Source organism: Erinaceus europaeus, chromosome 14 (genome assembly GCF_950295315.1).
Source record: "Erinaceus europaeus chromosome 14, mEriEur2.1, whole genome shotgun sequence".
NCBI classification, from domain to species: domain Eukaryota; kingdom Metazoa; phylum Chordata; class Mammalia; order Eulipotyphla; family Erinaceidae; genus Erinaceus; species Erinaceus europaeus.
Window position 1 is genome coordinate 66,711,423 of NC_080175.1, and position 17,583 is coordinate 66,729,005.

General features: G+C 44.5%; 1 protein-coding gene across 5 annotated transcripts in view; it reads right to left on the reverse strand.

Moving 5' to 3' along the window:
• The window catches only part of TNIK (TRAF2 and NCK interacting kinase), a 328,431-nt gene that overhangs the window by 36,253 nt on the left and 274,595 nt on the right, over positions 1-17,583 (reverse strand). For 3 of the 5 annotated variants that reach the window (XM_060171962.1, XM_060171964.1, XM_060171960.1), the window contains 4 exons: positions 12,283-12,446; positions 8,809-8,906; positions 7,410-7,433; positions 611-795 (listed from right to left, as the gene is read on the reverse strand). In XM_060171962.1, the coding sequence (XP_060027945.1) occupies positions 611-795; positions 7,410-7,433; positions 8,809-8,906; positions 12,283-12,446 (471 nt within the window). The remainder of the gene's footprint in view (positions 1-610; positions 796-7,409; positions 7,434-8,808; positions 8,907-12,282; positions 12,447-17,583) is intronic. The other 2 variants (XM_060171963.1, XM_060171961.1) reach the window with 1 other exon arrangement.

The window sequence follows — 17,583 nt, forward strand, 5'->3', positions numbered from 1 at the left end:
TTTCCTTCTGGTTTGCAACTGTAACCTCTTCTCCATTTAAAGAGCAGTCTTCTTCATGAAAACATTAATTAAAGGGACATATGCATCTGTATGTTCATAGCCACATTATTCACAATAGCCAAAGAATGGAAGTAGCCTAAGTGCCCATCAACAGATGACTGGGTAAGGAAGCTAAAGGATATATACTCCATGGAATACTACTCTGCAATCAAAAAAGATATGGTGTCCTTTGGGACTAAATGGCTAGAAGTGGAGGTAGTGATGCTCAATGAAGTAAGTAACTGCATGGTTTCACTCCTATGTGGCATCTAGAGAACTAAAACATATGAGCTTTCAGAAGATGAGGAGGAGGAAGAAACCAAACTGACCCTATGACTTTGTGAGAATTATGGTAATTGGGGAGGGGGATCAGAACATTGGTGGTGGATGTAGTATGGAAGTATACCCTTGCAGTCTTATAAACCATTAACTACACACACACACACACACACACACACACACACACACACACACACACGCGCGCGCGCACACACACACGCACACACACACACACACACACATACACACACACGCACACACTGTCTCTCTCTCTTTAAAGCAATCTCCTTACATCAGCCTGGGGATGTCACTGACGGCCACTGTCCCATCCTGTGTCTCACTCTCTCCATCTTCCTCTTCTTCGTCACTGCTGTCTGACTCCTCGCTAGAGGAGGAATAGTCAGTCACCTTCTTCAGCGGGCGGTTCGTCTCTTCAATCCGGAGTTCTCTTAGCTCTTTGGCCAATGCTGTCAGATCCTGCAAAAGAAAGGTTTGTTGGGGACAGATGAGTGGCAGACAGGATCAGAGCCCTACCTCTCAGCAAATCCGAGCTCCCGCTTAAGCAACGAGAAGAAAAAAAAAAAGAAAAAAAAGAAGCTCTAGCTAGAACTCTTACAGAGTCACTATATGGAACTGAGGGAACGATGTTTGCAGCACGTAGAAACTAGAAAAGAAAGATGAAGGAAATTCAAACTTTCATTACAACCAATTGCAAGGCTGAGACTATTCAGTTCTGAACACGTCAGCATGTGTCCACACATACAGTGTATGTGTGTGTGTGTGTGTGTGTGAGTGAGTGTGTGTGTGTGTGTGTGTGTGTGTGTGTGTGTGTGTGTGTGGACACATGGGTATGAGCATTGGCTTCTCACGTAACTTTGGGAAAGTGAAGTGGGTCCCTCTCAGAGCTGATGGGAAATCACATGGGGTCAAAAATTGTTCCCCAGGATTCTGGGGTTCCTGCCCAAGCCACAGCACAGCTTTTCCCCTCTCACGGTGGCTACTGTGCCAAAAACTGGGTATCCGTTACAGAACAAAGCAATCCCCAAGGTCCCAGCTACTACAAAGATTCATCCGGTGTCCACACTGCCCAGGGAGCAGAGATACCACACCGAATAATCCCCCCACCCACCCAGGGATCATAAACACAGAACTGAGTTAGTCAACAGGAACAAAAGGAAAAAGGAAAGGAAGACATGAAGGTAGGGAGGCAGGAATGGAGGAGAGAAGGAAGGAAAAAAGGATCTCTCTTCTTGAATGATAGGTATCTTGTTTCCTTTTATTTTACATGGCAGTCACCTGGCAGAAATCCTGGTGAAGAATCTAGACATGGATGTGCCAGCAGCAAGAGGAGGAACCTGCCTCTCGGTTGCCCATGAGGATGATGGATCCGAGACCCTCGTGGAGGTGATGGTGTGGCAGTGAGTCACCAGGCACAGTGCAGGCAGTGTGTGGAGACCTGCCTGCCTCTCTGGTAGTTCATGCTGTCAGAGCAGTGCAGAGGGAAGCAATTCTGCAAAAGCATGACTGCTGGCGTCCGCTGGGGTGAGCTGCCCATGGCATACAGCATGCAAGGGGGTGGGGGGAAGCAACTGGACGTCAATCTTACCATTTCTCCCTACATTAGTGACCCGTGTGGGAGTCAGAGCGGTCAGTGAGAAACAGGGATCAGGGAGAGAGACACTCATTGAAAGATACTGACAGCTCACAAGTCTCCTGGCCATATTCTCTCTTTATTGCAGTCCAGAAAGGTATCTGCCCCATGCCTAATGCAGCCTGAGAGCAGAAGAGGTGACCTAAACAATTAGGTGACACTCTATACTAGCGAGCTGGAGAGAAATCGTGACAACTGTGTGTGCCTCAGTTATCATTGTGGTTTTTATTTTAAGAAAACCAAGAGTCACCATGTTCCTTTGCCAGAGAGGACTAAAAGACATGCTTCAAATCTGTTTGGTTGAAAGATTTAGTCGGCTCAACGTGTGAAACGAAGGAATCGTTTTCCCTTAATTTCATAGAGAAAGCAACAGTGACTTCTAAATTTGTTCTGAAATGACTGGCATTTCAAAAAGAAATGCTTTTGGAAAATTCAAATTGTGTCTTTCCCACTCAAACAGGCTTTGGGGGCTTTCACACACCTGTTCACATGCATGGCTTGATCTCAGTGTGTTTATCTGCCGCACCATGAGAATGAAAGGAGACTTGTGTGAAAAGACTCCCCAGTGTTTAGACATGATTTGTACTGCTCAGCAGAGAAGAAAAATTACCACACAGCTAGGATTTTATGCAAATTTAGCTTGAGTTCCTTGGCAATGGGACAAAATAGAAAAAGCAATAGCTGTGTTTCAATCTTTCTTTTTAAGTCTAGTTTTGCTTTGTTTTTAGATTTCTTATTACTTTTAAGAATTACTCTTAACAAGCCAGTGCTCATGTTTACCAAACTGAGAAGAAAGTGGAGGCATGCTATATAGCCTTCAGCACACTGGGAAAAACATATTATAGATAGTTGTTAGGCTATGAATGGAAAAATAGATTATAATCTTCTAAGTCAAATACTAACAAATTAGGTAAACTTTTTTTTTTTTACTTTGCCATCTATATATTTATGATCATATTAGGTCTATATTAGGCCTCACCAAAAGATATAACTAGCATTTAAAACATTATTTATCACTAAAATACATTTTATTATAGTTTAAAGAGATAATATGGTTTAAAATATTTATAATGTCAATAATTCTGGTTAAATTATACTAGGTATGTTTTATTGATGTTAATAATATAATCCCCCCATGAATTGATTTCCTTATCTCAGATATCTGAAGAGAAGACAAAGGAAATTAAAAAAAAAAAAAAGACTGTTTAAGATATTTATCTGGCCCCAAGTCCATTGATTCAAAAAAAACTTTAATTTGCTGAGGCAACTTGAAATTTTCTAAATACTGTATTTAGGAACATTTTTAAAGACTGGATCTGCTTTATAATTTAACTGAATTTTTTGTTTCTTTCTTTTAAGGTAGTTTTCCTGAAACGTTAGCAGTAATTTCAAACTGCTCTTAAGTTTGGTTGGCAAAAGTTTGGAGAAAACTTTTGGATAAATAACTCCAAGGTAATAGTAATAGTAACGATAGTACTAATTCAAAACTAATACCCCCAGTAACAGAAAATTAATCTTTCATTGCCAGTAGTCTATACATTTAAGCTGATGTTTTGTTCCTTATTCTTGAAGTCTGGAAAAATTTACACTAAACAAAATTATAAGGAATGGATGTGATCTAAAAAGGACGCCAGTGAATTCAGACCGATTTTCATACATTTTATTTTCTGACAATACCAATTTTCTCCATGTAATGAGTTTTGTGGTAAATTATTGCTTGTCTGTCTCAAGCCTGGAGCTAAAAAGTATTAAAAAGGGGTGGGGGAGAAATGCTATTGAGCATGAAAATGTACAACTGAAAATGGAATATGGTAAAAGGGTAAGTAAGCTTTTCTGACTATGGGGGTGAGTGTGAAGATGGTTTGAAAGGCTCTTACCCAGAAGTTTCTTGGGTCTAACATTTTTTGGAATCAAACTGATATGATTATTCACTAAGAAAACCTTATTGAAAGTGACAGAAATACCTCACCTAAGAAAGAATGTCTCTTAGGTCTCTAAAAACAACAATATTTATTCAAATCTTAGCTCAATTTTTGGACTCTTAAAAATTTAAAAGTTGGTCTTTATATATTAAAATCATTTATTTCCTTTTTTATGGGAATCTAGATATTACTTTGGGAAGTCACTTAATTTCAATATCACCATCTAAGAAAAAAAAACTGGATTTAGATAATTAGTACTGACTGAATTTTGTCACATCAGTGGTTGCGCTCTTGGATTTTTCAGATTTTTATATACTAATTAAAAACTGGTGATAAAGCCAATGCTTGTTCTTGTGGCTAGTCTTTAAGCCATCTATTTAAATATACAGCCGTCAAAAGGACATTTCTTTTTAGAGACTGTACTAAATAACCACAGACTAGACTGCACAAACTCATCTTCATTTAGAAGGGACACAAAGTGAATGAAATCCAAGACTGATGTATATGAAAAAAAAAAAAACAAAAAACAAAAAACACAACATTAATTTAGTAACAGGTGCAGAGCTGAGCTTCCCTAAGAGGTGCCTTTTGAGCAGGCAGATAATTTCCAGTTGAAATGAAGGCTTGAGAAAAATGCTTGTTACCTTAGCCTCCATTACTTCAAGAACTGAGCTAGCAAGAGCTGTGCCAGGGAGGAGGCCATCGCCCCAGAGAACTACACCACAGTGGAATTCACCTCGCAGCATTCATTAATTAAAATTCTTCTTGTTCCCATTGTTCTCCGCAAGGTACAGCAAGAACCTGATTCCTAAACACGTGATGTTTTTCATCTTCCCCTAAATTGTCTTCCTTTCCCTTGAAATCTTAAACCTTTACTCCCTTCTTCTCAGTTCAGAAAGACAGACAGATACCTATGCCTATCCATCTCTACATTGCTTTGGCATCCTTCTGTCTGCATAGATTCTCTGAAGATATGTACTTAAATTTTTCTCTTTTCAAACTGTCTAATGTCAGTTTGATGATTTAACAGCCTAGAAGAATTGAAGGTGGGAGACATAAGAAACTAACTGTACGAGATGGCACATTTACACAGAATTTTAAGACTTTCCAATCCCAGGGAGACAGCACAAAGGTTCTTCAAAAACTCTTTTATGCCTGAGGCACTAAAAGTCCCAGGTTTAATCCTCAGCACCACCACAAGTCAGAGCTTAACAGTGCTTTGGGGGGAAAAAAGAAAAAAAAAACTGTATAAGTCCACACCATCTAAATGGCAAATCAGCCATCCAAGACTGAAAAGCTACTGAAAGCTAGGAATAGGGAGGGAGGAAGGTGTGGTTCCAGGGGTCTTAGCTGTGGTACTATTAGTAGGATGTTTCTTTATAGCGGGTAGGTCTCCTGTACATTGCTAGAGTTGAACTACCTCTTTGTTCTACCCTCTGTGTGTGGCACTGGTTCCCAGTTATGATTCATGATGACCAAAACAGGCTCCACACTTTTCACCAATGTCTCCTAAAGGGATGGGAGGGGAGGAATCATCTTTGGTTGATGGACACTGGGTTAGACAGAACTAAGAAGTTTCACATTCTGAGTGGTTCACATAAGTAAGAGTCAAGGAGTAATGTTAGTAGAAGTACTTGGAGTGGCTTTCTCCCAACTAAATACAGCCTCAGAGATCTTGCTGCAGTCCTCACCTCCTCAGTTACTTACAACACTTCTACCCCTGCTGCCCACCTCATGGTTACCCAGAGGGCTGGAGTACACTAAACCAAAGAAGACAATTTATTTTTCAAAGTCTAAAATAGCCTGGGTAAACTGAACAAAAATTCCTAAGAGCCCTTTTATTTATGGTAGCCTGTTTCTGGATGCATGGATGGTCACTGAGTTGTGCTTTTCAACCCTCCTAACTACCCCCCCCCCACCATTTTATCAGCAGCTACTGTACCCAAATACCACTCTCTACCTTGTATATGTTCGGGAGGAAACTGATAGAAGGTGTGAACATCCCCATGCTGACTATTCTGAGGGGAAGGGGGCCGGGCTCCAGGGCAGAGCACTGAAGCACACCTCCTTGTCCTTTCTGAGCTGCTCATGCACAGTCGATTATGAGTAAACTTCCCATGACCCCAGGGACCAGATGGCCAGGTAGCCATGTTTCTGAAGAGCCAAGGTCCTTCGCAAAGTCCCCTGCATAGAAGCATGTGTTCCCACCTGCTGAGGCAGGTCCATGCCTGAGGTCACACCTGAGCAGTGAGCTCAGGTCCTGGCCTCACACAGCTCGGATGCCACAGCACATTCTTCACACATGCTCTGTGTGCGTATGGGCCTCGTGTGATGCTGCACAACCTGTGGATAAGGCAGGGCCAGTGTTTCTACCCCACCAGAAAGACTATGAGGCTGGTCCCAGCCAGTGATTTATTGGGGGGGGGGGGGAGACTGGACTACGAAGGCAGCTTATTAACCCCAAAGTCAGTGCTTTTTCTGTATTAGCTCACAAAAATGGTGCTCTCAGAGCCACAGCCCAAAATCCAGAATGGTGGGCAGGCTCCACAGTCCATGCACTCAGGCCTCTGCAAGGGCTGGCTCATAAAAAAAAAAAAAAAGAAAAGAAAAGAAAAGAAAAGAAAAGAAAAGAAAAGAAAGAAAGAAAGAAAGAAAGAAAGAAAGAAAATCAACCAAACAAAACAAAGCTCTATGAGGCTGTACTCATGCAGGTCTGACAAACATCAGGGAGGCAGTCATCCTTCTTAACAAGGCACCTAAGATTGACAAAGCCATCAATTTTCCTAATGGCAAACTGTCTCCACAGATAAGGAAACAGAGTTACTTCACTCGCCAGGATTCATTAACTACAGTCAATGCCGCTGCTGATGCTTTAGTTAATGCCCCGCAAAATTAATCGCACAATACTGGGCCGGTCCTTGTTCACAGCCCACACGCCATCAGTTTGGAGCACTGTCTCTTTCCTTTGTGAGTCGGGCTGCTGAGAGCCATCCTCCAGCAAGGCCAGCCAGGGCAGGGAAGGCTTTGCTGCTGGAAGGGGCTGAAACGAGAAACTGTGCCAATCTATAGTCAGGCAGAGCACTCATGTGACCATGCATGTGGACCCGGGTTCAAGCCCTTGGTCCCCACCTGTAGGGGGGAGATTGACGAATAGTGAAATGGTGCTGCAGGTGTCTCTCATTCTCTTTCCCCTTCTCTCACCTTCTATTTTTCATTTTATGAAAAAATGGCTGCCAGGAATGGTGTAGACACACAGGCAGCAAACCCCATCAATACCAAGTGACAATAATCATAATAACAGTAAGGCACTAGGGTTCCTACTTAGCCAGCAGAACACCACACTATGACCCCTGAACTGAGAAGGAGGGTGGCAGAATGGTTTCTGCTGGGGGTCCTCTCCTAGCAGATCAGCCTGGGAGTGAGCTTTCACGGGCTACCTCTCTCAACAACAGCTTCCAGAAACCAGCTTTTGGATTTACATTTTGTGAAAACCATGACCAAGCAAAGGTAATACTAACCTCATCTATCGCTTTCTTGTAGCTCTGAGAGAAGAGGAACACAATCCGGAAGCATCCATAGGTGGAGGATATGTCAGAGGAAAGGCAGCAAGTAAGACACAGAGAGGAGATTGTTAGCATAGAGGCCAGTGAAGGCTGAGGGTAAGGAGACCCCACCTGGGAGGCTGTGGTTCCCTTCTCACACCCCCCAGTCATGTGTGAAAACACAGGATCCACGGGAAAGACTGTCTTTTCCATTTATTTCCTAGACAAGAGTTTCTGGAATTTTAAATGAAGCAAGAAAAATCACAAATGGATGTCCCCCTTCCCAGTGTCAGCCCCTGTACTTTTAAAAAATATTTTATATTTATTTATTTATTTATTTTTCCCTTTTGTTGCCCTTGTTTTTTATTTTTGTTGTTATTGATGTCGTCATTGTTAGATAGGACAGAAAGAAATGGAGAGAGGAGGAGAGGACAGAGAGGGGGAGAGAAAGACAGATACCTGCAGACCTACTTCACTGCATGCAAAGCAACTCCCCTGCAGGTGGGTACCCTGGGGCTCAAACTGGGTTCCTTACGCAGGTCCTTGTGCTTCACCATGTGCACTTAACCTGCTGCGCTACCACCAGACTCCCCAGGCCTCTGTACTCTTATCTGCTGCTGCTTTCTGGCAACTTGGAGTCTGCTATGTCAGATTGATGAAGGAAGCTAGATCTCATGTTATTAGATCCCTTCAGGTAGTACTTGATCAAATGTGGGTGCTGACGGAATAGCCCAGAGAAGCACAGAAAATAGCAGAGAAGCCACAGTGTTGATTTACAGGGAAAAGAATATGGAGGCTGGGCTGAATAATGGAGAGAAACTCAGAAAGAGCCTGAATTTTCTGATGAGTTTCAGTATGTTTTTGCCAAAGCCGCTGAGTGGAAATTATGGAGGGAAAAAAATAGGTTCTCTTGCTCATTTATTCTCTAAAACAGCAGTAGTGGGGCTGGGTGGTGGTGCACCTGGTTGAGCACACACAGTACATGCACAAGGACCAGGGTTCAAGCCCCCATTCTCCATCTGCAGGGAGGAAGCTTCACAAGGGGTGAAGCAGTTCTACAGGTATCTTTCGGTCTCTCTTTCTGTCTCCCTTCTCAATTTCCCTCTGACCTATCAAATAAATGAAATAGATAAAATAAAAAATGATAAAAAATGATCATGAAACGGTGATAGCAAACAGCCAGGTGGGGTGAGGGGGCAGATGAGGACTCCAGGATCTGCTCAGTTCTTTGTGGGTTAGATGTGACTTCTTTCTGGATGCTTCTAGAATCAGTTCTTATTTATCTCAACAATTTCTGTCTCATGAATGTGTCCTCAACTCCCCTAGGCATCTCTGGTGAAGTAAGGGTTTAGGCTCCCTGACAGAAAGCACTCACGGCTGGCCGACCGGGCCTCGTAATATCCCTGGACTCCTCCGGTTTCACCTTGGAAGGTTCGTGAGGGAGCACGGGGGACCCCTCAGACTTGCTGTTTGCTAGAGAAGACAGAAAAAAAGATGGTGACGTCAGGGCATTGACCGGAGCTTGGGTATGAGTATGCATGTGGGGGGTGGGAAACAGACCCCCAGGAGCAGGACCCACTCTCTGGCATGTCCTCAAATGTCCCTAAGGGGCAGACGTCCAGCACAGCATGTTTGTATCTGTGACTTGGATGGTGTGAGAAACTAGAGGTCAAGAAGCTGGCCAGGGCTGCCCCTTCCAGGCACAGAGCATCGACTGCAGGCTGGGGGCTGCTAGTTACCCTCTAGTCACTTGCCTCAGTGGCCATAGTCTACCCCATGGCGTGACCCTTTTTGCCTGGAGGCAGAGGGACACAGCCTTGAGAGAGACATGCCTAACCCAAGGGTATCTGAAGTCCCAGGCAGAGCTGGGACTCTCTTGCTAAAGCCTGTGCTCAGCCGTGACTCTCAGCTGCTTCTGAGCATTCAGAGTCCATGTCAGGTTTCTTCTTCTACTGCTTCGCAGCCAGGATGGATTTTGGGGTGTGTGTGTGTGTGTGTGTGTGTGTGTGTGTGTGTGTGTACGCAAACACTTGTGTGGTTATCAAGATCTTTTGTGGGACGTGGTACAATGTGAAAAGCTCTGGGCTCTCAATATAGAAAACACCAGAGGAAGCCAAGTACTTTTTCTCTCTTATCTGAGAAGGAATAGGAAAAAAGGAAGGACACTCAGCAGTAGTAATAAGTATAGGTGTGACTTATAAAGGAAGTGAAGGCAGAGCAGTAGAAGTGAATATAATACACACACACACACACACACACACACACACACACACACACACACACATATATATGGGGGGAAGTGAGAAAGGGGGGCTTAGGGAGTGTTAGATAGATCCTTGAGAGAACTACCGCAGTTTCCCTTGGAAGGAGATGGGGACACAGAACTTTGGTGGTGGGAACAGTGTAGAATTATACACCTACTATCTTATTTGTAAATCACTAATACAAATCAAATAAAACACTGGACTCTCAAGCATGAACGTCTGAGTCTGACTCTTGGCATGGCAGATGCCAGAGTGTTGCTCTGCTACTCTTTTCTTTATTAAGTAAATGTTTTACTTATTGGATAGAGATGCAGAAATTGAAAGTGAGAGACAAGGGGGAGATAGAAAGGGAAAGAGAGATACCTGCAGTTCTGCTTCACCACTCGTGAAGTTTCTTCCCTGCAGGTGGGCAGCTGGGGCTTGACTTGGGTCCTTGCACATGGAAACAAGTCTGCTGTACCAAGTGTGCCACCACCTCTCCCCTAAATAAGTATGCTTCAAAAAGAGAGTGAAGTGGGGTAGGAAGGAGGGTGCTGGGGACATGGGGGACAACTCCAGGAAGCGGGGTGTGGAACAAGAAGCCCCCAGACAGCTGCAGAGTGGAGAGTAGTTCTCTGGTTTATGAGCTTCCAGGCAGAGAAGAAGCAACAGAGAGTGAGAGAATCTTGTGTTTTGTTTAAAGAGATCTTGGAGGGACATGCCAAAAATACAAGGGTGCTTTCACCAAGAAAACTGGAGGCCAGTGAACAGGACAAACCAGCCTGAACTAGATCAGAGGGTCAAAATGATCAGTACAAGTTCTATATTCCTTGACATTTGCTCAATGTATATTAAGTTGCTCAGGAATCGGAAAGAAGAGAAGATGTCAGCCTTCCAAGCTGAGTAAATTTGTGTTTGGATCAGGCAATCTCAATCTCTGCATTAGCAGATCAGTCTCTGCTGACAGAAAGCAGCTAAGGGTTTGTCCAGCCCCAACTCAGAGCCCTGAAGCTCAGATGCCAGATTTCCTGAATAGACATTCCCTGACAGGATAGATCTAAAACCTCAGGAGGCTATTGGAAGATGAACTCTGTCTAGTGAAGAGGCTAAGAGGGCAGGGGTAGATAGCATAATGACTATACAGACTCTCCTGGCTGAGGCTCCAAAGTCTTGCACCACCATAAGCCAGAGTTGAGCAGCGATCTGGTAATTAAAAAAAAAAAAAAGTGATCTGGGATATGGCACAGTGGATAAAGCATTAGACTCTCAACATGAGGTCCCGAGTTCCATTCCCGGCGGCACATGTACCAGAGTGATATCTGGTTACTTCTCTCTTTCCATCTTTCTCATAAATAAATTAAAAATCTCAAGAAATTATTCTAAAAAATTCAGTTAAATAAAACAACCAAAAACAAACAAACGCTAAGAGAAAATTAGGACAGGTAGGTAGACTGACCAGGTAGAGCAATTTATAAGCACTCTAAAAAGTATTAATTTTCCCTTGGAAAAGTCCTGGTCTTCATTACTTGTGAGCAAGATCATCTTCTGAATATGGCTTTTCTGAAAGAGTAAAAGCCACTTAACAAGAAACAATGTGCTGAATAATCAGCTGGGTATGTAGGTGTTCTCCACAAGCTTCCACATTTATGAAAACTAAACAGTGACAAGTGGCTTGAATTAATTGGTCAGTGAGGCCAGATTTTTCCTCTCAAGTAGGAAGAGTCAGAAGCTTCCATCTGATTAGGTGTGTGTGTGTGTGTGTGTGTGTGTGTGTGTGTGTGTGTGTGTGTGTGTGTGTTGCCACCAGATTCACTGTTGGGCTCCATGCCTATGCAATGAATCCATCACCCCCCAGTGGCCATTTTTTCCTGTATTCTTCAAATAGAGACAGAAATTGAAAGGGAAGGGAAAGAGAAATGGTGACAGAGAGATACCTGTAGCCTTGCTTTATCACCTGTGAAGCAATCCCCTGCAGGTGGAGAGCAGGGGCTTGAACTCAGGTCCCTGTGCATGGTAACGGTTTGCTGTCCTGGGTGAGCCACCATCCATCCTCATGATATATATTAATTTCTTTATTGGGGGATTAATGTTTTACATTCGATAGCAAATACGATAGTTTGCACATAACATTTCTCAGTTTTTCACATAACAATACAACCCCCACTAGGTCCTCTGTCATCCTTTTTGGACCTGTACTCTCCCCTCCACTCACCCCAGAGTCTTTTACTTTGGTGCAACTGTACAATTTTTTTTAGGGCAGGTTTTATTTCTTGTCTTGGGTGTCTATGGATTCCACAAGAGCCTTTACTGAATTCCACTCTGAGAAGGTCTCAGATGTGTGAAATGTGTTCACACTGGGCAAGGGGACAAGGAACATGGAGACTGGGGGCAGCTGGCCGATGGCTCTTGGTCAGTGCAAAGCAGGTTCCCCGGGAGACAGGTGCACCTGCCATCAGAGAGGCCTCTGTTCCTCTCTGCCATCCCTTGTCTGAGTGGGGACAGTAGCCGACACCCCCAGAGTCCCAGACCCCAGAACGGATGCTGACTTTCCCTGACCACTCAGCCACTCTCTCTGCCCCCCAGAGGAGAGGGAGCTCCAGGCTTACCTCGGACCCGGGTCCGCTCACTGGAGCCAGCATGGGAGCTGGGCTGGGAGCCGCCCTGGGAGCTGGGCTGGGAGCTGGGGGAGCTGGAGCTAGAGGAGCTGGCACTGCTGGTGCGCTGCAGGGGGCTCTCCAGGACGGGCTCCGGACGCCGCAGGTCAGGGTTGCTGTGGACAGCAGGGCACGGTAACCAAATACTCCTTGGGGCCTGACCACCACCCCACCACTCCCAGGGGCACAGGTGCTGGGGACAGCAGAGACGGTGACCTCAGGCTCCATGGGGCCTGACTGCAACCCCATGGGGACAGGCCTGTGAGCCTGTCAGAGGGCCATGGGAAGGATGGTCCTGCCCTCTAGGGCCCTGGACCAGAAAGGACAGCAATGGGATGTCCTGAGAAGGAGGCCAGAGGCCGACCCAGAGCTGGGTCTCAGCTCTGCACCTTGGAAAGGACTGGAAGGGTTGTCAGGGGAAATCCAGTAGTCGGATGCACAGACATCTCTGAGTCCAGACACACCTGCCCATTCTCCATTGTCTGGTTTATCACCTTCTTGCCGCCTCTTCTCTCTCTCTCTCTCTTTCCTTCTTTCTTTTTTCTGTCCTTCTTTCCTTTCTTTCTATCTTTGGCATGAAAGTATAGTGTATATTCAGTTTTGCATCTTGCTGGTAACTCTCTCCCTCTCTCTACCATAAATGGGGCCTCACCTTTCTATGTTGGCTTTTTGAGAGTGGGAGGAAGAGAGGGAGGGGGGAGACCACAGCACCAAAGCTTCTTTCAGCGCACACATGGCAAAGCAGTGCACTGTCCAGGTGAGCTATTTTTGCTGGCTTTATTTTCCTCTCTTGATACTGCATTATCGGTAGGTACTTTCACTTCTGAAACCAACAATGGGTGCATAAAAATGGAATTCCCCAGAGCCCTTCCCCACTAGGGAAAGAGAAAGAAAGACTGGGAGTATGGATCAACCTGTCAATGCCCATGTTCAGAGGGGAAGCAATTACAGAAGCCAGACCTTCCACCCTCTGCATCCCACAATGACCTTGGGTCCATACTCCCAGAAGGTTAAAGAACAGGAAAGCTATCAGGGGAGGGGATGGGATACAGAGTTCTGGCTGTGGGAACTGTGTGAATTTGTACCCCTCTTATCCTATGGTTTAGTCAATGTTTCTCTTTTATAAATAAAAAATTAAATTAAAAAAATGGAATTTCTCTATCAAGAGTAGGGAAATGTTTTTCTGCCAAGAGTCATTTAGATATGTACTACACTACTCACAGACCATATGGAATTGTCCACTTAAACAGTTCACACTTAAAATTTCTGTGCACAGAGCTCTAGATTCACTGAGTCCTCAGTCCCACCTGTAGTTGCCGTGTCTGGGCCACACTAAATGATTTGGGGCTGTTACAGCCCCGGGAGGACATCTCCAGCCCTGCTCAAGATGACTTACTGCTGGGCAGCTGGGTGCTTCCAGTACCTACTGAGACAGGCCTCAGAGCAGCGGCATCTACACCCACCTGCAGACCTCCCCTGCTCCCTCCTGAAGCAGGGAGTCCTGGGTGACGGGCGTGAACTGGACCCTGTGTGGGTCAGTTCACATGGGAAGGAGTCAGCATATTTCAATGAAGTGCTTGACCTGCTTCATCTCAATGCACTTTTGTTTGTTTTGTTTTGGGTCACCAGGGTTATCACTGGGGCTTGATGCCTGTGTGACAAATTCATGGCTTCTAGGGGACCTCATACCCCCTTTTCTGTCTCTCTTTCTGGATTAAAAACCAGAGAGAAACTGAGAGAAGGAGGAGATAGAAGCAGAGAGAAAACTGCACATCTGCTTCAGCACTCAAGAAACTCCCCCCCCCCCCCATAGACACAATTGGGGCTTGAACCCAGATCCTTGTACATGCTAACGGGTGCATCCTACCAGGTGAGTCACCTCCTGGTCTCCTCATTGGATTGTTACCAGCTTTTATCACGACTAGTCTGTTAACTTGTGGGAAAGCCCACATTACTGTTTCAGAGCAGTTTTCACAAAATTAATGCCAAAGCGGTCTAACTCTTATTCATATTTATTTGCCCCTAGATTTCCTTTTCTGTGATTTTGGTGATTTGTTCATTTGGCTAGTGAGCCTTTTTATTTAAATTTTTATTATCTTTATTTATTTATCAGATAGGGACAGCCAGAAATTGAGATGGTAGGGGGAAATAGAGAGAGAGGGGGGTGAAGGGAGGGAGGGTGGGAGAGAGAGAGGGAGGGAGGAAAAGACAGACCGAGAGAGAGAGAGAGAGAGAGAGAGACCTGCAACACTGCTTCACCACTTGTGAAGCTTTCCCCAACAGGTGAGTACCGGGGGCTCGAACCTGGGTCCTTGTGCATTGTAACATGTGTGTTCAACCAGGTGTACCACCACTCCGTCCCGTGAGCTCTTTTTGTTTCTCAGTCTCCTGCAGGAAGTCTTTCTCTGCTTTGCTTTTTGTCAAGGGGAGGTATGGCTCTGAGGACAGTGTAATGCCACAGAGACATGCAGCTTCACACATTCATCCTTCTCGGCCCAGATAAGCAGCCCTGCATGCCCACATGTCTCACGGCTAAGCGGTGGGTGCTTCCCATGTAAATGGGAAATAATAAGGCTGCTCCCTCGAGTTGCTTGCAGCTCCCTCGAGATGCTTGCAGCTTAATCAAGAGAAGACCACAAATTGGCATCATTACAGCTGAAGATAAAGCAAATGAATTCTTTCTACTTTTATTTATTTTTTTATTGCCATCAGTGCTATCACTGGGGCTCAGTGCCTGCATGATGAATTCACTGTTTCTGTGGCCTTTTTTTTTTTTTCCTGGATGGAGACAGAGAGAAACTGATGGGCAAGGGCGGGTTGAGAAGGCAGCATAATGATTCTGCAAAAAGACTTTCCTGCCTGAGGCTCTGAGGTCCAGGGTTCAATCCCTCTGGGTCATTAGCCAGAGCTGGGGAGTATTCTGGTCTCTCTCTTCCTTTCCCTACCCTTTTACCTCCCCCTCTCTGTCTCTGTATCTCTCTTTCATTAAAAAAAAAAAAGGAGAAAGAGGCAAGGGGGAGGTAGGGGGAAAGAGAGAAAGAGAAGCACTTGCAGTATTGCTCCACTGCTTCTGAAGTTTTTTCCTGTAGGTGGGGAGTAGGGGCTTGAACCAGTGTCCTTATGCTCAGTAACATATGTGCTCTACCAGGTATGCTACTGCCCAGCCCTACAAATGAATTATTTTCAAAAATAGGACACTGCTTGTGGTAACATATCCCTTGCGTGCCAATCTTAATAGGTAGCTATTTTTGTTGCGGGAGACTGAATGAAGTACATAGTTTCTCTGCAGCAACACAAAAGGAAAGGGAAAACATTAGATTGCCTTTTCTGCTCTTTATTTATTAATTGTTTTTGGTGAAATATGTGCATGTTGATCAACACCATACTGTTTGTGTTTTTTCTCTTCTTTAATATGTTGTAATGTAAGAGGTTGGGAAGTGGTACATATTACTGGGAGAATGAACATATTACCATGCACAAGGACTTGGGCTCAAGCTCCTGGTATCTACCTGCAGGGGGAAGCTTCATGAGCAGTGAGGCAGGGCTAGAGGTATCTATCAATCAATCAATCAATCAATCAATCAATCTCTATCTCCCCCTTCCCTATTGACTTCTTTCTGTCTGTTTCTATCCAGTAAATAAATAAATAAATAAATAAAATATTAGAAAGTATGTAGTTATATAAAACTAGTTGTGAGTTCAAGGAGCTGAGATAAATAAATTCCCCTAAGAGACCAGTTTCAGAAGAATCCCATGAAAGACTAGATTCCCTTTGCTGACACAGTCATTGGTCCATATCAGATGCCCTATGATAATAGAATGATAATAGAAATGCATTTGAGGGCTAGCTCTTTGTCCAGAAACTTTCCAGACCATAGATGATGCTGTTTGCTCTAGAAAACACACATTAAAATGAAAACGTGGTGGTTATTCCATTTGTTTGAATCATTAAAAAAATCAAAGCAGAAAACTGGGATTATTAGTGATCTGTTGGTGTAAGTGGTTGGTTGCGCCAAGTCTATAATTAACTGGCTGACAGCCCAAACCCACTGGACTCTGCTCCTCAAGGACGTCACCAAGAGGGACAAACAAATTACAGGAAGATAAGCTTGGGATGGGACAGAGAATTATTATTATTATTACTACTGAAATTAAAGCACCTAGTCATTGGGTTCTGAGTGAGGTGATTCTGGCTTAATTTAGATCTTTTTTTCTGTTCTGAATATGCTTGTTTGATCCAACTTTAATTTGCTTGAGAAGAACACATGAATCAAAGTTCAGTATTAAAAGGGTCTGGGATTTTTTTTTTTTTAAAGCTGTATTCACAAGAAAAAAAAAAAGCGAACAGATCAAGTCTGGGTTGAAAACTCAAGTGGTTGGGCCAGAGAAATAGCTCACTTGAACAGTGTGTTGCTTTGTCATATACAGAGCCAAGGTTCGAGCCCAGTCCCCACCACACTGAAGGAAGCTTTGGTGCTCTACCTCTCTCTTTCCGCCTGAAAGGTCTAGAGCAGTGAAGCCACAGAGGTAACTTAAACCCATTCCCCCCAAACAAAAACAAAAAGTCCCACTGGTCACCATGACAACAGGAGACATTTAGGAGTCAAGACAGCAGGTGAGAAATGACACAGGCCTGCTGAGCTGTTCCTGCTGAGAGAAGGAAGGCAGGAGGTGGTGAGGGGACCCTGGAGGGACAGTGCACCCCAGGCATTAAACACCAGAGAAAGGAACTGTCAAAAGCACACACTGGGATTAGCTCCAGCTTGAGTGGGGAATGTTGGGAATATAAGTGGGTGCCACTGGACACTAAGCTTTGTAACTGGTAAATACTCCAAGATGAGGCTAACAGCCATAAGAACAAGAGGAACACTTAACAGACTCCTGAACTTCAAGGTGAGACAGAACAGGGCCAATGAAGCCCAGAGTCATCATTGAGATGAGCGGGTCAGCCTCAGTCAGGTTTTGTGCAGTGGGATCTGGGTGGAACCTGGGTCATATACATGACAGAGCAGGCTCACTACCCAGGTGAACTATCCCATCAGTCCACTGGTATATATTCTCCATCCATGGTTGGCTGAATCTTTGAAACCTGTGTGTTCAGTACCCAGACTTATATGGGTAACTTTACTTTCCCAATTTAAAAATGGTCAGGTGAGATACATGTGATTGGTTTCTGGATTGCCCCATCCATCCATCCATCCATCCATCCATCCATCCATCCATCCATGCATCCATCCATCCATTCATGAGCTT